At 43.4% G+C, this 14,297-nt stretch overlaps 1 protein-coding gene across 3 annotated transcripts in view; it reads left to right on the forward strand.

Annotated features, from left to right (window-relative positions):
- Positions 1 to 14,297, forward strand: part of GLRA1 (glycine receptor, alpha 1) — an 84,979-nt gene that overhangs the window by 41,771 nt on the left and 28,911 nt on the right. For all 3 annotated transcript variants that reach the window (XM_012658252.1, XM_012658251.1, XM_012658253.1), the window contains one exon: positions 2,647 to 2,714. In XM_012658252.1, coding sequence (XP_012513706.1) covers positions 2,647 to 2,714 — 68 coding nt within the window. The remainder of the gene's footprint in view (positions 1 to 2,646; positions 2,715 to 14,297) is intronic.

A 14,297-nucleotide genomic window follows, 5' to 3' on the forward strand; every position in this document is an offset into this window, starting at 1 on the left:
CCTGATACACGTGCAAATCACTTACCGTGTCTGGGCCTCTGTTACCATATCGGGGCCTCTGTTTCCGCATCTGTAAAATGATTCAGCAAGACTATCAGCTCTGATATTCTGTGTCTTTTCTAAGATTTTGTGTATTATAATGGCTTCTAGGATCTGGGGCACAGCCCAATGCAAACACATACACAAAAGCAAAATTAAACTTTAATATTTAATGGAATATATACATTATCCTGCTGCCAAAGGCGGCCAGATTGTAATTTTCTCAAGAATAATTTAATTTCAGATTTATGTCAGCGAGCCACAGCCCCCCATAGGGTCCTTTTGGCTGGTGCCCTCTCACACACATAAATCAGAATCTCATTGATATGAGAGTCACAACGCCAGACATTTGCGGGGCCTGGGCGGGAACCCTGCGCACGTCATTTCGAGGCACAGGCAGTAACTCTTTGGGGCATCTTATGGTACAAGGCTACATGAAAAGAAAAGCCTGTGTCTGAGTCTAAATGAGGGAGAAGAAAACCAGAATGGGCCTTTGTTTAGGTAGGAGTGACAGGGAGACAGATTTCCGCTCAGTATAACAGAAAAAAATTTTTTAACAGACAGAGCTGCCCAACGATGACAAAGGCTGCTCAAGATGAAATGAGCTTCCCACTGCTGGAGGTGTTCAGGCACTCAGCCTTGAATGGCTAGCTGCTCTGCAGCAGTGGTCCCCAAAACTAGCGGTGCGTGAGAATCACCCAAATAGCTCGTTGAACGATAGACTCTGGGCTAACCTCCGGAGATCTGGGTTCACTGAATGTGGGGTTAGGCCGAGCAAGGAATCTGCAGCTTAACAAGTTACCCAGCTGATTCTATTTCAGATACCCTGTGTACACATTAGTTTGGAAAGCAATTGAAGAGGTGATCTTTAAGCTTTAAGAAAGCTTCTAGCCCTGAAATCCCATAACCCTGAAATTCAAATGGACAGCTTCCATAAAGGAATTCCAAGCCACTGAAGCTGAGAATGACGGCCTAGTTCAAGAACTACTCTCCCTCCAGACCGATGGGGAAATTGAGAGCCAGAAAAGGAAAGTGGCATTCCTGGGGTCATACAGCCAGTGAGTGCTAGAGTTATGCCTAAACCCCAGAGGCCCTGACACTGCCGTGGATGAAAAACCTAGGTTATCACCCCAAGACTGAGTCCCCTCCTATATGCCATGATTTCCGAAAAGGAGAAAATCTTAGCTGAGTTTGGGTGAAATGCTTGGGCTACTTTTTCAAGAGGGATGGAATTGAGTGGGTACCAGAAAACACAAGGATATCCACTTTCTTCTTTCCACACTCAGAAAACCTTGGTTCAAGTCCTGGCTCCACCACTTGTTGGTTAAATAAGCCTGGGTGAGTTACCAAAACTCTCTGGGCTCCATTTGTGAAGTAGGGGCAGTGACTCCACCCTGCCTACCTCAGTACCTCCTGGGGGTCATCAAGAAACTAGACCTGAAAAAATTCACAAATTGCAAATTACAATCTTCACATGAGGGTTACGACCTTCTCTCCATGTCCGATCCACCTTCAAGGTCATCAGCCATCTGAGGCCTTTTCTGTCCCATTCTCGAGAGCCTCTCTACCTGGACTCCCACTGCTTCTATCACTCTTGCCCATGGTCTCGCATTCCCTTCTGGTCATTGTAGGCTGGCTCTTTTTCAGTTGATGTGGAAGCCCGGTGCTCAAATTCTGGATTCTGCCACTGTTCCTGTGACCTTGAGGATGCCCTTTCCTTCCTCTGAACCTCTTTCCTACGGTGTAGCCGTCAAGATGACCAACTTTGGAGTTAGACAAATCTGAACTCAAACCCTGGCTCGACCACTTACTAGTGTAGCCATGGACAACCTCTCTGAGCCTCTGCTTTCCCATCTGTAAATGGAGTTAATAACCATATCTTCTCATGCAGCTGTTGAGAGGACGGAATGAGATGATGTTAGTGCTATTCTCAACACAGCAGCAAACCTCGTCATGCTTAGTAAATGGTAACTGCTGTAATTAATGGTATAAAGCGAAGACATTGGGCTTCAACTAGACAGCACACTGAGATACCAAAGCAGCGAATTAATCCTCTCCTTCCTTCCTATCTTTTGCAGTAAGATTCAAAAAACTTGCCTGAAAAGTATTTAACAAAGACTCGTGAACCTCTCTTGATGTTCCCTCTGGATTCCTCAGGGGGTAATTCCCACCAACGCCTTTCAGGCAATCATTCTTGGTTCATAAGTTCAAGGCAAGGAACTTGCTGTTCCCTGCGATTCCCAAGATGGCCTCCAAATGTTGTAGCCATAAATATATCTCAGCCACAAATTACGAGGCAGCCGATGGGGTTTGGGGAAAAGATTTCAACCATATGGCAGGATGATGAATCATCCTGTGTTAATGAAAGTACTTCTCAGCTCAGCCTCTGGTGTTCTGTACCTGGCGCTCACTTGGGGACCAGGAAATCTGGCATAGAAATGTAAAATGGTGGCCAGAATCGCAGGTGCTTGGGAGTGGGGTGGGGGCAAGCAGGGGTGTCCTCCACCAAGGGGGATCCGCCCCTGAAGTCAGTGTTCCAGGAATGGTCCTATCCTGTGAGTTTCTTCAAGGCCATGAAGCTAAGCAGAAATCTCTCTCGATTGGCAGGTCCCCCGGTCAACGTGAGCTGCAACATTTTCATCAACAGCTTTGGTTCCATTGCTGAGACAACCATGGTGAGTGAGTCAAAACACAAGCTGTTATTTCCTGCTGGGGATATCTCTCTCCCTGAAATATTTATCCTCTGCGTTGGTCTTTCCCAAGGAGGTGGGGAATCAGGTGTTTTTTCACATCTCCAGTGGTATATGATGAGGCTTCAATGTTTTTACTGTCCTATTCAATGTCTGGGGTAAAGACATAACATCTGTAAATGGCCAAAGAACTAGCAGACTAGCACATGCCAAACACCCAAAATTACAAAAACAAAACTATACAACAGGCTAAATTTTTAGATTAAAAGAAAATGGGGGCCAGGCACGGTAGCTCACACCTGTAATCCTAGCACTCTAGGAGGCCGAGGCAAGAGGACCATTTGAGCTCAGGAGTTCAAGATCAGCCTAAGCAAGAGTAAGACCCCATCTCTACTAAAAAAATAAAAAGAAATTAGCTGGACAACTAAAAACATATACAGAAAAAATTAGCTGGGCGTGGTGGCGCATGCCTGTAGTCCCAGCTACTTGGGAGGCTGAGGCAGAAAGATTGCTTGAGCTCAGGAGTTTGAGGTTGCTGTTAGCTAGGCTGATGCCACTGCACTCTAGCCCGGGCAACAAAGCAAGACTCTGTCTCAAAAAAAAAAGAAAAAGAAAATGGAAAGAACTGCTCATAAGTTTAACATTCAACTGTACTAGCTGGGTGCAGTGGCGCACTCCTGTAGTCCCAGCTACTTGGGAGGCTGAGGCAGGAGGATCACTTGCACCGAGGAGTTTGAATCCAGCCTGGGCAACATAGCAAGACCCCATTTCCAAAATAAAAAATAAAAATTTATCTGCAGAATGGCAGAAGACTGCTGATTGTAAAAGCTGAAATGGGCATATTGGGTTAATTGTACAATTTGCTCTACTTTTGAATGTTTTTACAACTTTCCATAGTAAAAAAGTTTACCATACTGACCTCATTAATGTATTATGTGTGATATGTGCAGGAAAATGTTTATCACAGTAAATGCTTTGTACATGTTCACTAAAAATTTTCTATGATGGTGATGATGATGGAGACTCTGGACACTGAAGCCCCAACACTATCATTGATTTCCTGTGTGATCTTGAGCAATCCCTAGACTTCTCTGAGCCTTGGTTTCTCCCTCCCCTCCCCCTGGGTCTTCTGTCCACCTTCCCAGATATTGCTCCTGCTACATTTTGTTTTTCACAGAGACAATGTAGCAGAGTAATTATGATACAGTCTTCAATGTCCAGACAAAATTTGAGGCTAAGCTCTATGATCTTAGGCAAAGTAACCTAAATTGGCTTCCTCATCTGTAATGGAGGGATACCAATAACATCCACCTCATGGCCTATTATGAATATTAAAAGATAAAGCATAGTGTCAAACACAGTGCCTCCCACAAAGTACACATGCAATGAATGTCAGCTATTATTAAATGCCACTTATAATTTTAAGCACATTTTCACATTCATTCTCTCATTTGGTTTCTTCACCAAACACGTGGCCTGACAACCACTCTGTAATGTAGAGATACTGCACACTATGTTCCCCACTGTACAGCTGAGGACTGAAATTTGGACAGAGCACATCACAAAGCTAGTTAGTGACCATGCGGGGATTAAGGCCCAATTCTCATAACCCATAGATAAGTGTTCAGTGCCAAATGGCCATAACTCTGAAGAGCACAAACTCAAGACATTGGAGGCCCGGGACCTACAAAGCACACATAAGCAACAACCAAAGTGTTATCAAAAATAGAAATCCAGGCTGGACGCGGTGGCTCACGCCTATAATCCTAGCACTCTGGGAGGCCGAGGTGGGCGGATCGTTTGAGCTCAGGAGTTCGAGACCAGACTGAGCAAGAGCGAGACCCCGTCTCTACTAAAATTAGAAATAAATTAATCGGACAACTAAAAATATATAGAAAAAATTAGCCGGGCATGGTGGCGCATGCCTGTAGTTCCAGCTACTCAGGAGGCTGAGGCAGGAGGATAGCTTGAGCCTAGGAGTTTGAGGTTGCTGTGAGCTAGGCTGATGCCACAGTACTCTAGTCCGGGCAACACAGTGAGACTCTGTCTCAAAAAAAAAAAAAAAATAGAAATCCAACCCAATACTGTGCCAGGCTCAGCACACCTCAGGAAGAAAGAGTAAATAATGATAATGGAGATATCCAAGAAGAGGAGCCCAGAGGAGATGGCCCCCTTGGGTGGAAATGAACAATCTTCAGACAGGAAATGAAGGATCAGCTATGAGGTGCTTCCTCGGGAACGGTTTGCAGATGACATAGTTTTCTACCTGTTTATTAACGTTACTCCAGAGTAGGGCAGGGGTTGCATTTTGCAGCTTGTACATTGGATAGTACAGTAAGCCCTCCTTAACCTCGTCAATAGATTCTTGGAACCTGCCACTTTAAGCAAAATGACTATACCATAAGCAATTTTTTTCTCATCAACATTACAACAAAATGATGTCAAACGACATGATGGGATTCAAGAACCTGCTGTACTTTGTTTCACTTAAAGTCTCGGTTACAAGAACCGATTGACGACATGAAGTGAGGACTTACCCTACTGTGATTTTTTTTCACTGACTTCTTAATTATCTATGTGTTTAATTTACTTTGCAGATGATTTAGAAAAAAAAAAACTAAAATCTCAGACCTAGACAAAGCCTTAAGGAATTGTTCCGTCCAGCCCTCTCTTTTACAGAGAGGAAATCTGATGGCCAGATTGGTAAGGTCACTTGAGCAAGGTCACACAGCATGAAATGGGTGTGAAAGAAACCCAAGTCCAGTGCTCTCTGCAATAGTCAAAGATTCCCCTCCCTTCAGCTTCTTTCTTCCCTGGATCCCACCAACCAAACCCTTTGCACCACTTTCCTATCCAAGCCTCTTTCCTTGTCACTCAAATGTTCTTAGGAGCAAGACTGGACTTGGTAATAATGACAACTTGTTCTTAAAGAACACACTAGATGCTACTATGTGCCGGACAGTATGCAGAGCACTTCTGTATATATCATCTCATTTAGGCCTCACAACAACTCCCATAGGTGGGAAAGGTTATCCTCAGTTTATGGATGAGGAAACTAAGGATCAGAAAGGCTAGGTTATTTTCCTAAGGACACACAGCTAATAAGTGACAGAGATAGACTTTGAACTGAGCACATGGTCTCCTGAGCCAAATATAAATATGTATCCCTAGATGTTTGGGATTACCCAGTCCTTGCTTGTCTCCTTTCATCATAGGCAATTAGAGCTGAAAGGGAATTTCATTGAACAGGTATAGAAACTGGAGCCCTGAGAGAGGATTGCACTTGCCCACGGACGCACACACGGCTCATTAGTGGCACCATCAGCCCAGGCCCCCTGACTTCCAGCCCAGGCCCCCTGACTTCCACCTCTCCGACCACACAAAAAGCTGGCTGTGCCCCATGAGTACAAGGTAATATGGACATAGTCCTGGTGTCAGAAACCTTCTAGGCTGTGTTTGTTCTCCAGAAACAGCAGGAGTGCATTGCAGCTCTATAAACAGCTGGAGTCCCCAGGCCTAACCGTCTGCCTCCCAGGGCCTGGCTTTATTCACCGGAGCTAATAGACTGAGAGCAGAGACAGGCAGCCAGCAAAGCAACAGGGGTCTCTACCCGTTCCCGACAAGGGGAGGGCTGAGCCTGCCTGTCCTTCATCTGACCTTTCCAGGGACTCTCTTTGAGTCTGTGCAGTAAGAGGAAGGTAGAAGTCGAAATAGGAATGAAGGAGGGAGAAGAGGAGAGAAGGTCCTGCTCTGCAGCAGCCCTTCTGGCAGTCTACAAGAGAAACTCCCAGGGCTAGAACCCAGAGGAAACCCACCAAGCTTGTCTGGACATGGGTGCTTACAAGCGTGCATAAGTGTGTGCGCTGCAGCATCTGTGTGTCCGTGTAGTACGTATGTGCATGGGTGCATTGTGGGACTGTGCAGGTGTGCATATAGGCGTGTGTATGTGTGTATGCCGGTTTGAATATATTTAGATGTGTAACCTCAAAGAGAAATATGTATGATCGTGTATAGATATGGATATACAGATGTGTGTTCCTGTGTTTATATATGAACATGTGAAAATGTTTCAGTGTAGATGTGTATGTATCTGTGAGTTTGCATATATGTAGGATATGTGAAAGTACTTAAGAGCGAATGAATGCAGGGTGGGCACGGTGGCTCATGCCTGTAATTCCAGAATTTTGGGAGGCATAGGTGGGAGGATCATTTGAGGCCAGAGTTTGAGACCAGCCTGGGCAACATAGTGAAACCCCATCTCTACAAAAAAATTTTGTAGTCAGATTTTGTAGTCATGGCGGTATATATCTGTAATCCTAGCTCCTTGAGAGGCTGAGGAGGATTGCCTGAGCCCAGGAGTTCAAGGCTGCAGTGAGCTATGCTCACACCAGTGCACTCCAGCCGGGGCGACAGAGCAAGACCCTTTTTTATTTTTAGTTCAATAAAATTTTTTAAAAGAGTGAATGTACATAAAGTATATTATTTTCATTTATTTGTATGTGGATGTTTATGAATATATAAACAGACATTTAAGTATGTATCGGCATTTGAGTCAGCATATTTACATGTGTGTATATTCAAGTACATGTGAATATGCATATATAAATACATGGGGATATGTGAAAGAATATTTAAATGTATGTCAGTATGTGAGTATGTCTATACATGTGTGCAGGCATGCATGTGAGTGTGCAGATACAGGGGCATGTAAAGCTGGAATTCATGTGGAACTATATGTAAACACATGTGACAAAGACACAGAGAGAGAGTGTGTGTATGTGTGTGTGTGGATATCCTTCGGCATGAATCTCAGTATTTCCATTTTTAGGACGTGTGTTCCAGTCTCTTTTGCCAAGAGTCAGGCTAGCCTGGCACAGAGACAGGCACACCGTGGCCAGGACTCCTGCTGATTACGACAGTCTATGCAAACATAGTCTACAAGTCTGGTCTTATTTGTAGACATTAAGGGGCAACGGACAGAGCCCTGAACCAGGAGTCAAGAGACCAGGGTTTGAGTTCTAGCTCTGCCACTGTGTAACAGCTCTGAGGCTCAGTTCCCTCTGGATGCTTGGTTCTAAGAACAGTGTATAAGATCACACAGAGTAATAAGTGTGCAAGTCTTTTGTGAATGCAACACAAATGTAAAAGATTATTAACTACTAATCAGTCAAAGGCTTCAACACACAAAAATAAGAAAATGCTTTTCTGGTTTTCTGTTTATATGTTTGTTTTTGTTTTTACAGTTCTTTCTATTCATTTATTTTTTCCGCTTCAGTTATTAATTAAGGTCCTACATATGCTCAATATGGCCTTAGGGATAGAGTTCTGCTTTAGTCATTTTAGGCTAGGCTTTCCTGCAGTAACAAATAGCCCCCAAAATCTCAGTGTCTCAAACAACATAGACTCATTTATCAGTCATCTGAACTCTGCTGCAGATCCAGGGCTCTCTGGGGCTACTGTCCTCCAGGTAGTGGCTCAGCATTGCATCTCCCTGTCACATTTGCCATGCAAGGGAACAATACACTAAAGGGTTGAACAGTGGCATATTAGTTCAGGCTGCCATAACAAAATACCACACACGTGGGTAGCTTAAACAACAGAAATTTGTTTCGTCACAGTTCCGGAGGCTAGCAGTCCAAGATCAAGGTGCCATCAGAGTTGGTCTCTGGTGAGGGTCTTTTTCCTGGCTTGTAGACAGCTGACTTCTTACTGTGTCCTCACATAGCTTCTTCTCCATGCACACAGAGAGAAATAGAGAGAGATCTCTGGTTTCTTCCTCTCCTGATAAGGACACCAATCCTATCGGATTAGGGCCCCACCCTTATGACCTCCCTTAACCTTTATCACCTCCTTAAAGACTCTATCTCTAAATACAGTCACACTGGGCGTTAGGGCTTCACCATACGAATTTGGGAGGGGATACATCCAACCTGTAGTAATTGTCAGGTAAACACTTTCCATCCAGGAGTGACATATACCACTTCTGCTCACATTTCACTGTCCAAAGGAAGTCCACATGGCCCTGCCTGAAGAGAAGCACAATCCTCCCATGTTTCCAGAAGTAAACAAGAACCAGACATCAGTGAGTAGTGCGTCTGTGCTTTCAAAGAGTCTATTGGACAAGGAAATCACAGATAATGCCACAGTATGATGAGTGCTATTACAGAAGGATACACAGGACGCCATGGGACACAGAGAATAATAATAACCAATAGTAATATTAGCTAACACTTAACTGAATACGTATGTGCCAGGCACTGTGAATGTGCTGTTGGGTGATTTCGAGTGAATTTTCTAAAGTAGCAATCTAATCACAGTACTCTCTGTGCTAAAACCTTCCAGGAGAGAACAGTTTCATGGGATGACCCAAAGGATGAAGGGGTTACAAGAAACTGGGGTGCATTCAACAGTGCCAAAAGAGGAGAGAAGTCAAGTAAGAATAGAGAATAGCACCCCGCAGATTTGGCAATGGGGGATGAGCAAAGGGCGGGAACATATACGAAATTAGGGAATGTGACTTCAGGGGCATGGAGAAAACAAAAGGCAGATGGAAACAAAGACAGCATGAAGATAAGTCTTTTGAAAAGTTCTGCTCCAAAGAGAATGTGAGGTGTTGGCATTGGTGTTTGTCATTTATTGAGCACTTTTCTTAAAGCCAGGAAATCATGGTTAGTGAATTATGGGAATTATTTTAGATACAACAATCCTATTTTGTAGATGAGGAAACTGAGGCTCAGAGCGGATGATTCACCCAATCTTTCTCAGCCAATAAATGGCGCGGCCAGTTATGATCGCCAGACTGCCTGACCCCTGGAGCCCGTTCTCGGGCTAGTCCATTTGCTGAGCATGAGGGGAGAGGGCTCACGTGGCCACGGGAGGACACAACCGCATCCTGTCTTCTGCACCGCGGTGTGGGTAATAAGAAGCTCAGTAGCATCTGTGCAATTCTACCTGTCAGAACCTGTGTAGCAAGAAGACTTTGGCCATCCAACCCTTTGGGTATTTGCAAACAAGTCTTTAAGATATAAGAAAACAACTACCACACAAGGACATTAAAAGCCCCTATGTTCAACCATAAATATTAACACACTGGCTAGAAAGCAGTCATTTAGTCATTAGTCAAAGCCAACTTATTCTGGAATCAATTGATTAAATGAAGCAGGTATTTTGAATTATAGAAATAAAACTTAAATCCATCTACTTTTTCCCGACTTTTCTGCTGTCAACTGCTAGTTAAAGTTGGCATCATCTTTCCCCTGCTTGACACAAAACAGCCTCCTAACTGGTCTCCATCCTCCCTCCTCAGGCCCCTACCATTTCCCACCAGTGCTAGAAGGATCATTTGAAACCCCAAATCAGAGCACAGAATTCTCCTGCCTCAGATCCTGCAGCAACTTCCCAATGTTCCCGCCCCATCCTGTTCCCCCTGCCTAGAGAGATCTTTGCACACATGGCTCCTTCTCACCCTCCAGGTCTCAGCTCTGACATCTCTTCAGAAGGTCCTTCCCCATCTCCCTACCTAAAAATGGCCCCACTTCCGTTACTTACTCTCCATCACGTCACCATGTTAAGTCATCCTGGGAGCAACATCTCAAATGTATAAGTTCACTTGTTTTTTCTGTTGCCTTGCTTGCTTTTTCACTGAGAGCGGGGACCTCGTCTCTCTCAATCACCTCTGTATTTCCAGTGCCCAGCACATTGCCTGACTCACAGGAGCTAGACAGTATTTGTGGAAAGAATGAACCTTGGAGATTCTCCAGGCAAACTCCAATCTGTTGTTGGAATCCCTGCCACAAACATCACGGCCGAGCACTTTCCAGTTGCACACCTCCAGGGATGGGGAACACACTACCTCCCAGTGCAGCCCATTCCGTCTTTGGGCAACTCTGAAATCTCCATTTACCCACGGCTTCAGTCCTGACCCTAGCGCCACACAGAACCAGCCCACTCCCCTTCTCATAACTGAGGTCAGCTTTCTCGGCCCCCCAAGCCTGGCTTCCTCAACCATTCTCTCTAGTTTCCAGTCCCTTCCCCAGTGGGGTACCCTTCTCCAAGTGCGTCAAATGCATTGATTTCCTTCTTGAGATGAAAGGACAAGAAATAAACCCAGGCCCTCTCAGGAGTGTTCAGAGCAGAGCGGAGTGGGGGCTATCGCCATCCTTATTCTGGGATAGTGAATTTCAAAGCACCGTTTGTCATGGCAGCCCCGCCTCCCCAGTTCACTTCTAAGTGAAATCTTCTGCAGCACTTCCATAAACAGATAAAAAAAAATGGGATGCTCTGGTTGCAGTGGAGAGGGAGTCAGGAGTCTCACTCTCCTGGCCTCTCTCTCAATCCTGCCTCTCCAGGGAGGCCCTTGGGGAACTTCTCGGGCCCCTAAAACCCACTGCTACACACTCCACCTTGAAGTCCTTTCCATCTCGGTGGCCATGTCACAGTGCTGACTCAGCGTGCTTCTGCACAGCAACACCCTGGAACAGTTTTATCAGTACATGAGTAATACGTGAAAATAAGCTTTCGTAATCAGTCCAATAAAAAAGAAAAGAGAGAATAAGAATTAAGAATGTCCCCACTTTGCATTCCCCTCCAATTCCCATTGTCCTATCCTGAGTTAACCATTACAAATAAAATTTCGTGTATACCCTACTAGTCTCCTTTCCTTGACTGTACATACATTTAGGTACGCAACACATCTTTCTATAAATAGCATTGTGCATGACAATTTGTGTTTTCCACCTCCACCATGACTTAGCATCTCTCTGTACATCACTACATACGGGTCTACCTCATCCTTTCTATTTTATTTTTATTTTTATTTTTAGAGACAGAGTTTCATTCTATTGCCCAGGCTGGAATGCAATGCACAATTATAGCTCACTGTAACCTCAAACTCCTGGCCTCAAATGATCCTCCTGCCTCGGCCTCCCAAAACGCTGGGATTACAGGCATGAGCCACTGCACCAGCCCTACCTCATTCTTTTGGACTCTCCACACATTCCCAAATTTGGAAGCATGAGAGAATACATAAGTTGTTTATTAATGTTATAAAATATAGAACAAAATGAAACTATCTGTTTCCAGACTTTATAGCCTCCCTGTAAAATTCCATAGTATGTATGAACGCACCATTTACAGTATTTAACCACTTTTCTCCTGATGTACCTTTAAGTTTATGCATTACACTATGACAATCAATGCCATCATGCACATTTTTGTGTGGAATTTTTTGTGCATTTCCTTGGGATATATCCAAGAAGTGGAATTGCTTTATCAAGGAATATTTACTTTTTAAAAATTATTAATATTTTGATAGTTATTATTGTCAACTCCCTTCCAAAGAAGCTTCAGTAATTTACCTTCCCTATAATACTGCTCATTTCTCTTCATCCTTGCCAACCCAAAATATTATCAAGCTTTTTCATTGTCACCAAATGAGATTTTCAAGATGATATCTCATTGTCATTTTTAATTTGCACTCCAGATTCCTACTGAATTTGAGCATCTTTGCATATGCTGACTGGGCTTTTGAATAATATCATAGGGTTCTTTTTTATACGTACCTCCTTAATCCATTTGTTCTCTAATTTTCTGTAAAGTATTTGGCCGTGGTTTAACTCTACTTTTCTCTGATTGGGTAGAAATTATTCCAACACCATTTTTTAAATAGCCATTATTTCACCACTGATTTGAAATGCTATCTTTCTCAGAATTTAAAGTCCCATATATACATTTCTAGTTTCTAGACTTACTTTATTGCTCCATTGCTCTGTTTCTGTACCAATATCACACTGCTGTAATTACTATACCTTAATATATTTCTATGTCTTTTAGAGAGCCCTCTGTTGTTCTTCTTTTAAAAGGTTTTCTTGACTTTTCCAGCCCATTTTCTCTTCCATGTGAACTTTAGAATCAACTTGTTGAGGTCTAGAAAATCCCCTCAGTAAAGTGGGCTCTGTGGTACATATCTAAAATCTCAGCTACTCAGGAGGCTAAGGTAAGAGGATCCCTTGAGCCCAGGAGTTCAAGACCAGCCTGAGCAACATAGCAAGACCCCATTTCAAAAAAAAAATCCCCTTAGATTTTGATTAGGATTACATTGAGTTTCTAGATTAATTTTGGAATAAATGACATCTTTATAATATTTTATAAATATACTATGTCTCACCATTTATATAGGTATTTCTTTATGCCTTCCAGTAAAGTTTTAGAGATTTTTTAAAAAATATATTTACTCACACATTTCTTATTAGGTTTATTACTAGATATTTTGTGGGATTTGTTGTTATTGTGGATGAGATCTTTCGCTGTTTTTGCTTTTTCCATTATATTTTCTGTCATTCTACACATTTTATGCTAGGTCACTTCTTATACTCTTGAGTTTGGGGGATCCAAGAGAAAGTCTATTAAATGTCATCCAGTTAGATACGGTACACACTCCACAAAGCCTTGGTAAACTGAAGACTAAGAGAGCACCGAGGAGAGAGCCCTCAGACATGCCGTTGGAGTGTGTCACAGGCAGAACATGGGATTATGAGAGTCTTGGTATCATCTACTGGATGATTCTCTCCCAAATACACCACCGAGGGAGGTATCACAACAGAGAATCTATGACAGCTGGAGTGTGTCTCTCCATCAGATCAAATTCAGGAAGTCTGACTCTTTACAATTAGCCCACAAAAGACTGAAGTGAGGAAATCAGTCTGCCAAGTTATTTCAACTTACAATGCAGCTTTCCATTCTAATAATGGAAACACTCATGTCCTCCATGAGCCTTCTTCCTCGCCACTATCCAAACACCAGGAAAGCCAAGCAAAAGTTGCTTTGGGGATAACCGGAATTGGAGGAAAAGGAGGTAGTGAGATGAAATTGAGGGAAATTTCATCCCGGCCAGGGAAAGGTCTAAGAAACCATCCTTGCCTCACCACACAGAAACCCTCTCTCCAGTGACAAGAAAGTTGTTCCCCCAACACAGCGACACTATCCCCCAGGTGATGCTAGGTTACCAGTGGCCAAACTCCTGCTTCTTGAACGGCAGTATTCTTTCTAATACTACAGAACAAATGTCCCACATATGTTTATAAACTAGTTCTCTAAACAAGAGGCAGTGCAATGAATTAGGGTTCTCCCCATTAAACTACAAGCACATGTCTATCCTAAATCACTGTCATTACACATGGGTGGTTGAGACGGATGCTGGGTCTCACCAAATTCCCTCAATTGCATGTTCATCTCTGTTGTTAGTTTAACTCACAGAGGGTGACCTTATTTTCCATATTTGCAAGTTTGTTAGTGGCATGCCTCACCGTTGTGCTCCGCGCTGCCAACTCTGTCTGCTTTCTTCTTTCCAGGTTAACATCCACCCTTCAATTTGTACCCGTTGGCAACCAGTTATGAATCCACCTCACTCTTTAATATCTCAATCCAAAGTTCTCAACCCGATGCTGATTATAAGGATATTTATGAGCCAACCTGTCGCATGGGGTCAGTGGAGTCCCAGTATACTATGTCTACCATATTTCCTTCATCTACACAATAGATGGTTTAAAGTACTATATTTAACTTTTAATA

The sequence above is a fragment of the Propithecus coquereli genome, unplaced genomic scaffold (assembly GCF_000956105.1).
Source record: "Propithecus coquereli isolate 6110/MARCELLA unplaced genomic scaffold, Pcoq_1.0 Scaffold58, whole genome shotgun sequence".
NCBI lineage: Eukaryota > Metazoa > Chordata > Mammalia > Primates > Indriidae > Propithecus > Propithecus coquereli.